At 40.0% G+C, this 15,325-nt stretch overlaps 1 protein-coding gene across 2 annotated transcripts in view; it reads right to left on the reverse strand.

The window, feature by feature from the left end:
• The window catches only part of ATP6V1H (ATPase H+ transporting V1 subunit H), a 145,344-nt gene that overhangs the window by 16,157 nt on the left and 113,862 nt on the right, over positions 1–15,325 (reverse strand). For both annotated transcript variants that reach the window (XM_073676728.1, XM_073676727.1), the window contains one exon: positions 10,090–10,203. In XM_073676728.1, the coding sequence (XP_073532829.1) occupies positions 10,090–10,203 (114 nt within the window). The remainder of the gene's footprint in view (positions 1–10,089; positions 10,204–15,325) is intronic.

Consider the following 15,325-nt stretch of genomic DNA (forward strand, 5'->3'; position numbering starts at 1 on the left):
ATCACTCCTATAATACTGCCCCCATGTACAAGAATATCACTCCTATAATACTGCCCCCATGTACAAGAATATCACTCCTATAATACTGCCCCCATGTACAAGAATATCACTCCTATAATACTGCCCCCATGTACAAGAATATCACTCCTATAATACTGCCCCCATGTACAAGAATATCACTCCTATAATACTGCCCCCATGTACAAGAATATCACTCCTATAATACTGCCCCCATGTACAAGAATATAACTACTATAATAGTGCCCCCATGTACAAGAATATCACTCCTATAATACTGCCCTCATGTACAAGAATATCACTCCTATAATACTGCCCTCATGTACAAGAATATCACTCCTATAATACTGCCCCCATGTACAAGAATATCACTCCTATAATACTGCCCTCATGTACAAGAATATCACTCCTATAATACTGCCCCCATGTACAAGAATATCACTCCTATAATACTGCCCTCATGTACAAGAATATCACTCCTATAATACTGCCCCCATGTACAAGAAAATCACTCCTATAATACTGCCCTCATGTACAAGAATATCACTCCTATAATACTGCCCCCATGTACAAGAATATCACTCCTATAATACTGCCCTCATGTACAAGAATATCACTCCTATAATACTGCCCCCATGTGCAAGAATATCACTCCTATAATACAGCACCCATGTACAAGAATATAACTACTATAATACGGTCCCCATGTACAAGAATATAACTACTATAATACTGCCCCCATGTACAAGAATATCACTCCTATAATACAGCACCCATGTACAAGAATATAACTACTATAATACGGTCCCCATGTACAAGAATATAACTACTATAATACTGCCCCCATGTACAAGAATATAACTAATATATTAATGGTTCTATGTAAAAGAATAATTACTATAATACTGCCTCCTTTGCACAAAACTATAACTACTAATAGGACAATTTTACATACATTATCCGGATATTCTCTTGTATGGCATATCAAAAAGTTGTCCTCTTATTCTCTGGGGGGCAATGGCTGGTGACCTTGGGATTTAAGATTCGGCTCGCATGTAATGTGTCAACTAAAGGCAGTGAGCATTGGTATTTTATAAGTTACAGGGCCAGTGGGGCCTGCCTCACTGAGCAAACTAAGGGGCCACAATTGCTATTGACCATGTCATCTAAAGAGTTAAACGGATGGTATTATTGTGATTTCCGCTTCTGGAAATGGCAGCAAGTTGTCAATTGCAGCTGACACCCATGAAGGATTTCACCATAATAGTACAGCATGGTTGGGAACTACTGGCTCCTCACAACGTATTAATACTCCATAGGACGCCATGGAACGGCATTAATTAAATAAGCTGGAGTAAGAGGGCGATTTATATTACTGGACCACGGGATGTTAGTTAAAAGAGTTGAATAATCTTTTGTTTCTCCTTTTACTTCAACAACTAAAAGATCTCACCTTTGGCTATAAATACAGCTTTAATTAATGCACAAATATACATTCGTACTAGAACATTGCATTTCATTTGCTCAGAACATTGTGCTATTATTACTAATACTCTTGATCATTCAGCCTGTACTTTGTAGCAATTTATTGTATAGGACTTATGAGCCAGACTTTCTTTTCCCCTATAAGCCTCAGAAATGAAAGCGGTTCTCGGACTGCCTTTAAAAGGTTGTAACTTGAAGACTGAACCATGGCTAGCAAGAAGCTCGTTAACCCGGAGGAATTCTAAGACCACATTACTCTTTAGGGAACAACATGGAAAGTTGGATTAGGGAAACAAATGGATATTATAGATAAGACACGTCCTGACATTAGAAGTAGCCGTGTATAATGCTATAGGTTAGGGTAGGCTAACACTAGAGTTAGAAATTTCCAGTTGACCTGTTCCATTTTAAGGGACTATCTAGCACCATTCACTTCTGCATCAGAAGTGATCGATGCCATCACGACCCCACACCGAGTCTAATGAAGAGGACATGGGCATGGTACCTGCCGACTGCACACACATCTAGTCTAGTTACATAGTTTGAATAAAGACCTAGGTCCATCAAGTTCAACCTTCCTCCCCCAATTGTACAGTTTGTCTAATTTAACTGTAACCCACAATGTTATGTGTATCGAGGAAATCATCCAGCCCTTTTTTGAAAGCTGTTATAGTGTCTGCCATTACTACCTCTTGAGGTCACGCATTCCACAGTCCGACTGCTCTGACTGTAAAGAACCCTTTCCTGTTTAGGTGCCAGAATCACCTTTTTTCCACCCGTAATGAGTGCCCCCTGGTCCTTAGTATGGTCTTTGGAAGGAATAAGTCATGTGCTAGTCCTTTGTACTGACCACACATATATTTATAGATGTACATGAGATCCACTCTGAGTCTGGGTTGCAACACCATTGATCCTGATCACTTCAGCATCGTAAGTGAGCGGCGCTAGATGCCACTGTATAGTCCCTGTAATGGAACAGTAAAATGGAATTCATGAAAAACAGATCTGTCACATGCTGGACACAACTAATAACTTTATGGACTATAATGTGGTATGGTTAAGTTTCATTGGGGCATCCATCATTTTACCGGAAATAATGGCACAGCATTGGCCCATTTTCTTCCGGTGAAAATGACGGAACCTGTAATGGAGGCTTATATACGTTGTATTAAGAAAAGCAGATGGTGGGTTGCAAAATTATGGTCACACGACCCAGCAAATGTGCTGGAAATAGAGAGGAATCCTGACAGTGTGCACACTGCTAACTGTCACAATTCAGCAATCTGGAGTCACCAAGAGACTGCAAAAATTATTGGGGTATGTCTCGTGTCTGTCATAGGACGGATCCGTTTCTTGTAGTAGTTCCATTTTTCTTTTTCTGTAACGGAAAAGAAAAATGGACCTCCCAAGGGTAGCGTGAACCTAGCCTTCCCTATATGCGAGGCAAAATGCTACATCGTATATTCATGTTAGGGTTCTAGGTCTGTTCCTCAGTACAAAAAGTGCATGACAGTAAAATTAGTATAAATATCTATTTTCTTCAACTTTTCCCCAAAACATTTTATATGAGAATTATGTTTAATCTTGACAAGTTCCTTTTAAATTGTTAGCAATTTAGGAATGGAGATGAAGCCACTGGAAAGCACTCAGCCAGCCACTGGGCAGCAATTAAGACCAGCAGATCGGCTGCAGTGTTCACATTTTGTCCCACAGGGAAACATTGATGTTACAGTAATTCTGCAATTTGAACTCCGTGCTATTGTATGCATGTATAAAATTAAATATAAAAAGGAGCTAAATATCCGTTTTTGTTACACAAATTATTACACGACTTAGGAGATCCACAGTTAGACATGTAGAATTGCGCTTATCTAAATAATAAATTTCTTCACCAATTTCTAAAACTTTACTAACTAATAAAAAAAAAACTAATGTTCATTCAAGGTTTATGATTCCAAAGCAGAAACTAGAGTGAAGACTGACACTAAAAGAGGATCTTTCACCAAATGTTTTATGTTGAACTGGACACAGGATGTAATAGTGGCTTAAGAGCAGAATAAAACATTTTTTTGTTTTTGATTTCGCCTCTTAGTTGCGGAAATATTAGCAATTAAACTACAGTATTTGGTGCCTGATGGGTTAACTTTTGGAAAATCCAAGGGGGTGTTACCAGATAAGTACACGCAACCCAGGTGAAAACTCTTCTCCAGAATCCAGCATCACACAGCAGAAAAAGAACATGCACCCACCATAGCTTAGAGCAGGTTTCTCAGTATGTGACATGCAATCACTCTAATGTCTGCTGTGCACAAGCAACTTGTAATCGCCCAGCAGTGACATCAGGGCTGTCATTACATCTCACACAGGAGTAACCTGCCTGTTCTAGACCGCTCCTGTGTGACACATAATGAGACCCTGCTCTGATCTCACTGTAGAGCAAGAACAAGTTGCTTGAGCGCAGCAGACATAAATGTGATTACTGACACATCTAAAGACAGGCAACCTGGTGGTAGGGACAGTACAGCAGAGTGACAATGCCATGAACGGAGGAGAGCTGATAGAAGGGTTTACAATGTGACACAGCCCAACTTAGTTGCGCTGCGCCTACCCTTGACTAATGCAGGAGGTAAGACCAGGAAACCATCTGTGATATCACAGACATCTAGAAGTACATACAACTAATGATAAGTTATCAATATATCTTCATTTACAGTGGGCTCCCAGACAGTGACATATATGTTCTTTAATTTATGCTGTCATCATCCTGTGTCTTACTTGTCTTATTATTCAATGTAGAACCAGAACAGGGAAGACTAGAGGCAGCGAGGGAGAGCCATGGGTGAGCGGGGGCGCCATTCTGGTTTATCTAGGGTACATCAAGAGAATGCCAAGAGTGTGCAAAGCAGTCATCAAAGCAAAAGGTGGCTACTTTGAAGAACCTAGAATATAAGACATATTTTCAGTTGTTTCACACTTTTTTGTTAAGTATATAATTCCACATGTGTTAATTCATAGTTTTGATGCCTTCAGTGTGAATGTACAATTTTCATAGTCATGAAAATACAGAAAAATCTTTAAATGAGAAGGTGTGTCCAAACTTTTGGTCTGTACTGCATAAATAAATATAAATAAAACCTGTTGACCTATATTGGTAATCTTTAGGCATACCAGCATACTAAACAAAATATCCATTATTTTATCTATCATTTTGTGCACCGGATCAATTGGTGTTTTTTTAAATATTATCTAATAAAATAATATTTTTAAGGGGCTTATATGTTCATCTCGTAGTAAATATATTTCCTTGTATACCAGACACTAAATTCATGGTGTGTCCATCGACGATATCAGCAAGTTCACCCTGAATGTCTACTACTCCCTACTCTCCTTCAACAGATGATGTCAAGGTAGGGAAGAATCTGGCCTCTTGGATTTACATCAGCTGATTATTTTGGGAAAGGTAAGAATAGCTTATGATCATTTCTGTCTCAAAAACGGACATGCAGAAGATAAGAAAAGAACATAGGTTAGGGTATGTGCACATGTTAAGTATTTGCTGCAGATGTTTCTGCATCAAAAACATGTCTCTTGGCAGGAAAAAACACTGCACAAAAAACTCACATTTTTCCAGTCTTTTTGATGCATTTTTTATGCATTTTTCCCATTTATAAGAAAGGTTGAAAAACACTTTAAAAATGCTGAAAAATTGACATGCTTACGATTTAGAGCAGCTTTAAATCAGCAAGGGAAAAATATGCAGCATGTGTATGAGATTTCAGAAATCTCATTCACTTTGCTGGAACAGTAAAATGCTGCGTTTTTCATAGCAAAATTGTGTGGAAAAACACGAAGTGTGAACATACACGTAGACTTCGGAAAGGGATGGATAAACTTGTGTTGGCATGAGACATGCGGTGAGAAGACTCCAAGACGGATTTCGGGCAGTAATGTAAGAGGCAGGGAAGTCTAGCACACATGCTTCATACTATTACCTACGCGTTTCAAGCAGTAAACCTTACTCATGGGCTTTTAATCATGTTTGAATAAAGTTTTGATGTTTTACCTCCGCTGGTGACACTAGACATCATTTCCTGACACTACATCAATGTCAACATCCATGAACATGTAAAACCATATATTTTTCCTTCTAGTCTTTACTGATACACATGGATTTAGAAGTATTTTTTTGGCTCATTTATGGCATTTTTTTCAAAGTTCGTATGATCCCTTAAATAGGAATATGTTACTTAACACTGATTGAATAAAAAAACCAAATGCTATGAAGTCTAAACCGAGTGTGGAACGGGAATGTATGTGATCACCGAAAATAAAGCCCTTGACCCTGCCAACATCAATGTCAGGCACACTGCTATATGAATGGGTACATGGCATTAGACATTTCCTAGAATTCTTGACAAAGAGAAATGTAAAACGAGTTTCTATACATAAGTGCTTCAATCAAGAAAACCCAGATTTGATTCCTCAAAGACCTCATTTTAATGAGAATGAATGCAATATGGCTTTCCATCATGTGCTTTCTGGTGATCTTAAGAGAAAACACTTGAAAAACCTCAATAACATTAGGCCTTAAAAAGGTCAACTATAAAAGGCTTTCGGAGGTAGATGACAGTAAATTACATATACAAGGGCAGCTTTTATTATCAAGCCCTATATGCTGGCTTAGATTAATTTAGATATAAATTGGACAACTTCTGTTAAAGGTTTAGCGATTAGCAAGAAAAGAACATTGCCCACTTGACATAATGTATCATCTACCATTTTCCTTGTTAAATAAGCAGATAGTTTGTGGCCAATCATGCTTTTGCTATCTATACCCCTAATCCATACCCACTGATGCACTAAAACACTTTCCGTCTCAGCAGGATGCCCCCTTCTTAACCACTTACTAGTTATGTCTCACGGTTAGGTCTACCATTTCTACTGGATTCATATTCTGGTCAAATTCCCAAAAATATAGAAACGTGTCAACACATGCCATATTACAGAGCTATTCTCCCCAGAAACATTGATTTCACAGTAGAGGATTGTCGCTCAGCTGCATAAGGAGTGTCTAATGGGTCCAAAATCTAGATCCATAGGGTCTGTCCAAGTGGCAATGCATGTGAAGAAGCCTGATGTTGTGCTCTATCATAAAGCTCCACAAAGAGCAGATGACTGATGAAGCACACTAGACAACATATTAAAAAAGAAAAGAAAAAAGTACATGGAACGTTCGGATTTCTAAAGATCCATTTATAATGTTTAATTTCTAAGAACGCTCATTTGACAATAATCTTTCAGTGTAAACAGGCTGCCGATCACGCGATGAAGGAGAAAAAGGCTCGTTCATTGAGTAAAATTATATTTTTCAAAGATCCTCGTTCTCGGCAGCACATGATCTTCCAAAAATAGAACTCGCTCTGCCGCGAACTAAGGCAGCCTATGCATATTCAACGCACATTGTATACCGCGGTCTGCCTGTGTAAACAGGCCATTAAATAATAGCCGATTGGTAAATCTCTACTGATCGGCGATGGTCTAGTGATGCCGGTGGGTCAGTGTAAATGGACCATAAGAGGATAGTGTGCTCCAGCTGCATGATCTCTATCTATCGCTCAGAGATACGTCAGCGGAGAGACAATGATGACTACCACTTCCAATGGGTACATTGTCAAACCATGAAATATGACAACAGCCAAATCTATTTGAAAGAAAAGTGCATCAATTATGTAAAGGCATTTACAGGTTATCAAGAAGAAGAAGAAATGCATTTCAAGGAGTGGGCATAAAACGGCCATTTCTGTATGCATTTTATAGAAAATCAAATTTCTATTACTTATTGTGATAGTATCACAGGTATCGCCTGAAGTTTGCATCAATTCAATTTATTTCAAGTACATAATAGAAAATCCTGATTTATTTTTGAAATGATAATACATTCAGACACATCGCACATCGTAAGGGATGGGGCATTTGTGGATTTATTCACTATGCATTAAAATAGGCAGATAAAGAAGTTATACTCTTCCAATCCCTCATTTCAAAGTCACTTCAATACCAAGTAAATACAATGTTTCTTAATATTACACATTTCTTATGTCAAGCGCACACATATATACTTTCTGGCTCATTTATATAGTAAAACTTTTTTTAAAAATTTATTTTTTAATTTTTCTTAGTAAAAATAAAACATTTCACATATATGTAGTAAAGCAGAAAAAAGCTAGGAACAATCAGCCAATTCCTTAAAGTTTACTCTCACTAGGTGGAAGGTGCCCACCCTGGACATCAACTTCCCCATTGGCCAGAGACCCCTGTGGGTAAAGAGGATGTGATACTGTACTGAGTTCCAGTAACACAGATTTATCCTGACAACCTACAGTGGCTTGCAAAAGTATTCACCCCCCTTTGGCTTTTTAACTATTTTGTTACATTACAACCAGTGTTTAATCCAATTTGTGTCTGATGCATCACCACTAAATAGTCTAAGTTGGTGAGGTGACGTGAGAAATATATAGGCATAAATTAAATGTATGGGATAAAATAACTAAAAATTGGCATGTGCATATGTATTCGCCCCTTAATCCAATTGAGAATCTGTTTTCAGACTTGAAGATTGCTGTTAGTCAGAGGAAACCATCTAACTTGAAGGAGCTGGAGAAGTTTTGCCTTCAGGAATGGGCAAAATCCTAGTGGCAAGATGTGGAAAGCTCATAGAGACACTCCAAAGCGACTTGCAGCTGTAACTGCCGCAAAAGGAGGCTCTATAAAGTACTGACTTTAGGGAGGTGAATAGTTATGCACACTGAAGTTTTCAGTTATTTTTTCCTATTGTTGTTTGCTCCACAATAGAAAGAAAACCAAATGTTCACAGTTGTAGGCATGTTCTTTACATGAACTTATGCAAACTCTCAAAAAAAAACCACTGAGATTCCAAGTTGTGAGGTAGCAAAACACGAAAAATGCCAAGGGCGGTGAATACTTTCACAAGCCACTGTATATAAGAAGGCTCACAAATGACAAGGAGGCATGGCTTCCACATTCAATATCCACTTGCCAAAGTTATTTGCAAGACATAACAAAGCTAAATTGTATTAGCAGTTCCCTAATGGCCACAAAACTTAAATAAAAGCTTGAAAGGATGTATAATTAAAACTAATGGATTGTGTTAGCCTTTCATTTATATTTGATTTCTCTTGCTCCACGCAACAACATACAGCAATGTCATTTGGAAACATAAAGGGAGGTAAACACATCATGAACGTAGCTGCCATCAACTAGTAATTACTAAAGCAAAGTGATACATTTAGTATTAACAAACAACAAAAAATGAATAAAAGCGAATGTCGTCAGACAGACATGAAAACACAGGCTTATCAAAACCAGGGTTTACTTGGCCACAACGCTTCCATCAAACATATATAGTCGAGAACTTCTTGTTCATGATCTGTCAGCATGAAGATGTTCTTAATGTTGCATGTTTGATGAAACCAACGCAGCCAACTGAACCCTGGTTTTGACAAGCCTGTGTTTCATGCCTACTATGGTCCGGTACCGTAACCGTGAGAGGCGTGCTGGCAGCAGCTTCATCATTACTGGGGGCTTTTATAGGTGTTGCCTCCTCTACACTACACTACAAGGTGAGTAAAGAAAATGAAGGGTGGTGAGGGTTGAGATTTTACATCCACCTGTCTCCAGTTGGTGTTGCCCTACGTAGCGCCACTAATCTAATTGGATCAGACAGACATTGCAACATTATGCAGTCATAAATCAGAGAATCCACAACTCTTCCCTCTTGTAACCTCTTACCCATGGTTTACAATGTGCCTCGTGTTCACATCCAAGTGGATTGGGGTAATTTAAAGGAAGCAATTGCACCTTTTGACCTAGATTTACAAAGGGAATCTTAAGGCCCCCATACATATTGGAGTAAAGTAAAGTAAAGAAGAATCGGGCATGTTAAAATCCAACACCAGATTCTATTGTTCTCCCAGGAGATAAGCTGCTGCCAGTGGTGTCTATCTATTGAATACACATTAATGCCAGCCATGTGTATGGGGGGGGGAGAAGCAGGAAAGGCCAACTAGAGAAATAGCTGACGGCTAAACCAGCAACGAGACAGCAGCTATCTGGTGTGTATGGTTATCATAAAAGGGGTCCTAGCTCAAAGGAGGATCTGGAGAGAAATGTAGACATTAGGAAAAAGTCCTTAAAAAGTCACCCAAAATAATACTCCCTGCAATGAAAGACAAATAAAGCACATCACAATATAATCTGATAATATGAAGGTTTTCAAGACTCCAGAAATGGAAGACAATCGTGATTATGGCAAGAAGAGGAGAAGAAGGCCAGAGCAAATATAACCACATTTCACTGTTATCATACAGAATATTTATTGATTTTTCACCAACAATCCAACAACTTAGAATATCTGATAATCTATTCATCTACTGCCAGAGGAAAGTCACTGCGTCCAATTACCTGTGTGAATGACACGATTTAACCCACAACCATCCTGTTGGCTTTCAAATAAACTAATGTAGCAGAATTACTTTCACAGTCATTTATTCACAAGCAGCAACTTACCAATTATGGACCATCAATTTCTGTACTGCTAGCAAAGCATTGTAGCGGACCTGTTGGTCTTCATGATGCATGTGGTTCATTACCAGCTGCTTCCCACCCAACTGCTCAATCACCCTGAAAGATGAAGAAAGACTTGTCATATTGATCGCAAGCAGTCTGATAGATTTACCTGGGATGGCAGGAGCTTTTCAGAACTTCATGACTCATGAGTATAAAGCAGGTTCTGCTCATTTCCATGTCACATACATTACTAACGATCCAATAATACGTCACGAGTTTACGGGAATTATTTTGTAATAACAGATTCACATGTATAACTCCATAGTCAGTGCTTCAATACTGGGAAGACCATTCTGAAGCTTGTGATAAGCAGCTGACACTTCTCATCCTTATCCTCCACCTACAACTCCTCACTAGTCCCACACCGACTCGCTGGTAGACACAAGAACATTCTCCTGTTTGGTAAGTAAAAATAGAAGAATCTCCAATGTGATGTTAAATATGGCAGAAGTAATGTAGACAGGATTTAACAGCAGATTTCTACACAATCCAAGACCTCTAGTTGGTGGAAACATTGGAATATAAAGAATAGGCAAAAATAATTAAAGGAAATCTGTCAGGTCAGTATACAAGTCAAATCCACATCCTTGTTTTAAAGGGAGTCTGTCAGCAGGTTTTGCTATGTAATCGGAGATTCAGCCTGAGGTAGGGACAGAGACCCTGATTCCCGTGATGTATCACTCAGTTTACCGGGTGCAGCAGTGATGATAGAGTCACAGTTTTCTCTGCTGCACATTTGGTCTTGCTCTCCACACCACAGCTTTCTGTGCACATTGTATAGTGACAGATAGCTGCTAATCAGTGCTAGGGGCGCAGCTGGACTACCCTGCACGTGCCAAGTTGTCCTGAAGTGATAATCTCCTGCTGATAAAATGCTGATTGTATTGAAACAGCAAAACATAGCCCAGTAAGTGACACATCCCTGTAATCAGGGTCTCTGCCCCACATTATGGTGCTCTCAAATTGCATAGCAAAAACCTGCTGACAGATTCCCTTTAATATATCTGATAATGTATGTAATCACTCCTGCGCTGTATGATGCTTACCAGAGAAGAGTCATCTGGGTGTTGACAATTTCAGGAGGAATCAGACAATTCATTCTAAAACCATTGTAGGTCATCTCCACTCAGCAGCCAGAGAAATATCATTTGAGCCTGCAGGAAAGGCAGCAGAAAATGGATTGTCTGACTCTTCCCGATATCATCAACACCCAGATGACTCTTTGTGCCCCTTTGTGAATTCAATTTCCCAGTTTTTCTGCATCTGAAATAACATACAGCTAGACAGAGTGCTAGTCAAGCAATGCCTTACAGTTCTATGTGTATGGAAGCGGGTCTAAACATGTCGGGCATCTTTGATTAAGGGCAAGTTTAAGGGAAAAATAACAGGCTGTAGTTGTGAGGAGCAAAAGTACTGCACAATATCTCAAAGTGTACAACAGCAGCCACTAGTGGTCAATCAGCAGAACCCTGACAACTATGTGCTACATGGTGCTCGTCTGCACATAAGGCACCTACTTGGAAATCTAATCAGAACAGGGCTTATGCAACAAGTGATACACGTTACAATCACATTACTTAGCTATAGAACAATAGTTTACAATATTATACACTTGAAATCTAGAAAAAAAATTCTGCACCTGCAGTGCTGCACTTTAAGATATGCACATCACTGAGCAGTCAAGTTTCTAATATAGAAATGAATTCTATCTGCAGTTTAATTCATTAGTTGCACACTCCTCTCATTTCAATATGGAGCAGAGTAGACAAAGATTTTAATTACTTAAGACCTTAACTTTCTTAGGGCACAGCATAAAATGATCTCCGACCAGCAACAGGCTTGCCGTTTTGCGGTAGTTTCATAGCCTGTTCACACAGGCAGATCAAGCTCAGTAATAGATCATTCAGTGCACATAGGCTGGAACTGTTCTCCAAAGTCCAGGTTCTGTTTGCACAGGATGATGTGATGCAGAGAATGTTGATCTTTTGGGGAAACCAAAAAAGTAAAGAAGTTGTCCAATACTTTGCCAACTCCTTGTCACACCCCACGCTTCGCCCCGATAAAATAAAAAAAGCTTATACTCCCCTCCCATGCTGGCGCCATTCCAGCGGTGTTGGCACTCACGTTCCTGGGACTCTCATGTGTTGAGACATTTACCATATTTTTCAGACTATAAGACAAACTTTTTTCCTCCAAAATTTTGGAGGAAAATGGGGGGTGCATCTTATAGTCCGAATGTGGCTGTGGTGGTGGGGGTGTGTGAGGGGAGTGTCAGCGGCGGAGGAGAAGGCATAGGAGGCAGGAGTCACCTGCTGCGGGTAACACTGTGCCCGCTGCTAAAGAGAATGAATATTCAATACTCCCCACTCCCATGGGCGTGGGGAGTAGTGAATATTCGCTCTCTTTAGTAGCGGGCACACGTGATCGCCAAGCTGCTGCAGGAGCCGCGGCATCGGCTGACACTGTGCTCGCTATTAAGGAGTATGACTAGTCACTGCTTCCCTCGTCCATAGTCCGGGCATGGGGAGTAGTGAATATTCCGGCTGCTGATCTCAGCGTCTGAGGGCGCATGGCAGTGACGCCATACGTGGCTCACTTGCTGAGATCAGCAGCTGGCAGCAGAACAGGATGCAGCACGGGAGCAGAGGGAAGGAAGGCGAGTAGAATCCTTTATATTTTTTTGGTGTGCACGGTGATGGGGGTGCCATGCATACCAGGATGGGGATTGGGGTGCCATGCATACCAGGATGGGGGCCAAGTATAACAGGAAGGGTGAGATATATATACCACGATGGGGGATATAGATATAGGAGTAATGTCCCCCAATTCTGTAACAGTGTCAGCAGCAGACACTCCTCTAAAATCTAGGTGCATCTTATGGTCCGGGGTGTCTTCTAGTCCAAAAAATATGGTCACTCAAGAAGGTGTTCATGATAATAGTGCAGTGTAAATGCTCCTTTACTCTGGTTGTCTGCTGCGGGATCAACTAGACAGAAGGAGAAAGAGAGCTAAATAAATTATATTTAATTATCTTTTCTATACTTGTAGTGGTAACTGGCTAGTAATAAAGTCATGCGATCACAGCAGCCTTTGCACTGATTGAAGCCGTTTATAGGCGAGTACTTACAAAGGGGGAGAGATGCAGGGAATATAAATTATCACTAGGTTCTCAGAAATAGTGGCTGTAACTGGCTGCAGCTCCAGTGCATCTGTAACATGGCATTTAATGACAACAAACTGTTGTTAATCAGTCGGAGAGCTGTACTGCACAAATTTAGAACCGTGAAAGGGAAGTCTTCAAAACTCTAAGAAAAAATCTAAAGAAATCAAGCTCTGATCGTGCCATGGGCGACACAGCACAGCAGAGCAAATACACCCTAAATTCCAAAAAATAGTTTCTAAAGTAGTATCCTACATTGTCACAAAGTTACATCTGCTAATGGTCTCATGCTTGAAAGGAGAAAATGAGTAAGACTGCATTTAGACAGTCCGACGGTGGATATATGTTTGCTGATAGAAGTGCGGTCAACCTGTTCAAGTAGGATATCAAGCATCCATCTATGTGCACAGAACAATGGTTAATACGATCATTCTGTGTACATAGATTGACATTGTTCTCGGCAGCACATGTCCTGTTTATGTTAGACGATGTGCTGCCAAGAAAGATAATTTTTAAGCAAGCTTAAAAATTACTTCACCGGTCAAACAAGTGTTTTGCGCATTCATTGATTAACTGACTGCCTGCTTAGATAAGCTAAGAGCTCTTATGGACGCTCGGTCACGATTACCAGCCTGTCTACAAGGGCCCTTAGATATAACTTGTATATGTGCAACAGGATATGTTATAATTACATGCCTAAACACCTTGCACAAAAAAAAAAAAAAAAAACCCCCACAAAAATAAGGATCTTTTTGCAAACCGAATGAACATAAAATAGACAGAGATGGCCATTCTCTCTCGCCTCGCCTGACATAATTTAGATAGCGGTTCCATTAAGAAGGAAAAAACAACTTCCATTTGAGCCCAGCAGCTCTTCCCATGAGAATCGCTGCGTGTTATCTGCTATGGGCCATTCTTAATGCAAATCACAAGCTGCTAATGTAAGGGGGGTGTTCGCATCCACCAGCACAAATGCGGCTTATGTTTATTTCGCCTTCATTGAAAAAGCACATTATCTCCAAGAATCTCATACACTGACTACAGAGGAACAGTTTATAAATGACGACTAGAAAAGAAAAAAGTCACTAAAATGACAACAGTTTCTGCTAAAACAACAAATGTCACAATTTGCACATTTAAAAACACTCCAGCCTTTTCTTTATTTCAGTGCTGGAGTGGTGTAACTAATCCATGCTCCTGAGTCTTCTACTCATCTGCCTCTGTCTTCAGCTTTTCCCAGCGCCACTCCGGTCCTGCACTGCCATCTTGAGACTGCAATTTCTGACTGACCGGAAGTCACAGATAACGGTAACACGCTCTCAATGTAAGTCAATGAGCGCCTCGTTCTGGGCTGTGTTGTGACTTCTGGATTGTCTAGTAAAGAATGGAGTGATCTGGCAGGTCACGAATTGCTGGAGACTACCAGAGCGGCGCTGAAAAAAGATGAAGATGGCGGCTAGTAAGTATGATACTAGGGGCAGATAACTTAGCTTATTGACACCACTCCAGCGCTGAAATAAAAAAAAAACACTGGAGTGGTGCTTTAAAACAATTGTGTAATATTAAATAAAAAAATAAATAAATTATAAAAACATTTTCATTTTTATTAAGAAACATTGGCAATCATATCTCTTGACTATGGCTGTTATTCACCAGGATTATCACAGGAATAAAGGATGGCACACCTGTTTTCAGGCGCACGGTGCGCCTCTGATTCTTTGTTTTTCGCTTGTCGGAGGTGGTGCACTCCTGATGACTGAATGGACGAGTCACTGGTCCATATTGTGCCCTCTCCTTATCTATAAGGCCAGCCACTGCAGATAGGCTGCATAGGTGACCTAAGCAATGAGCAGCAAACTCTAAAAGTCCCTTTGTTCTTGAGATCTTTCATACGTTTTTGTCTCATGCAATCCTATAAAGAAGCACTCCAGTCAAACTTTTTATCGCCAGGTGTAGTAATATACTCCCCGATCGCTCAGTTTCCAGTGCCAGTCCAGTCCTCTTCTGGGTCACGTG

The sequence above is a fragment of the Phyllobates terribilis genome, unplaced genomic scaffold (genome assembly GCF_046119375.1).
Source record: "Phyllobates terribilis strain yellow unplaced genomic scaffold, ASM4611937v1 Scaffold_4__5_contigs__length_816908805, whole genome shotgun sequence".
Taxonomy (NCBI): domain Eukaryota; kingdom Metazoa; phylum Chordata; class Amphibia; order Anura; family Dendrobatidae; genus Phyllobates; species Phyllobates terribilis.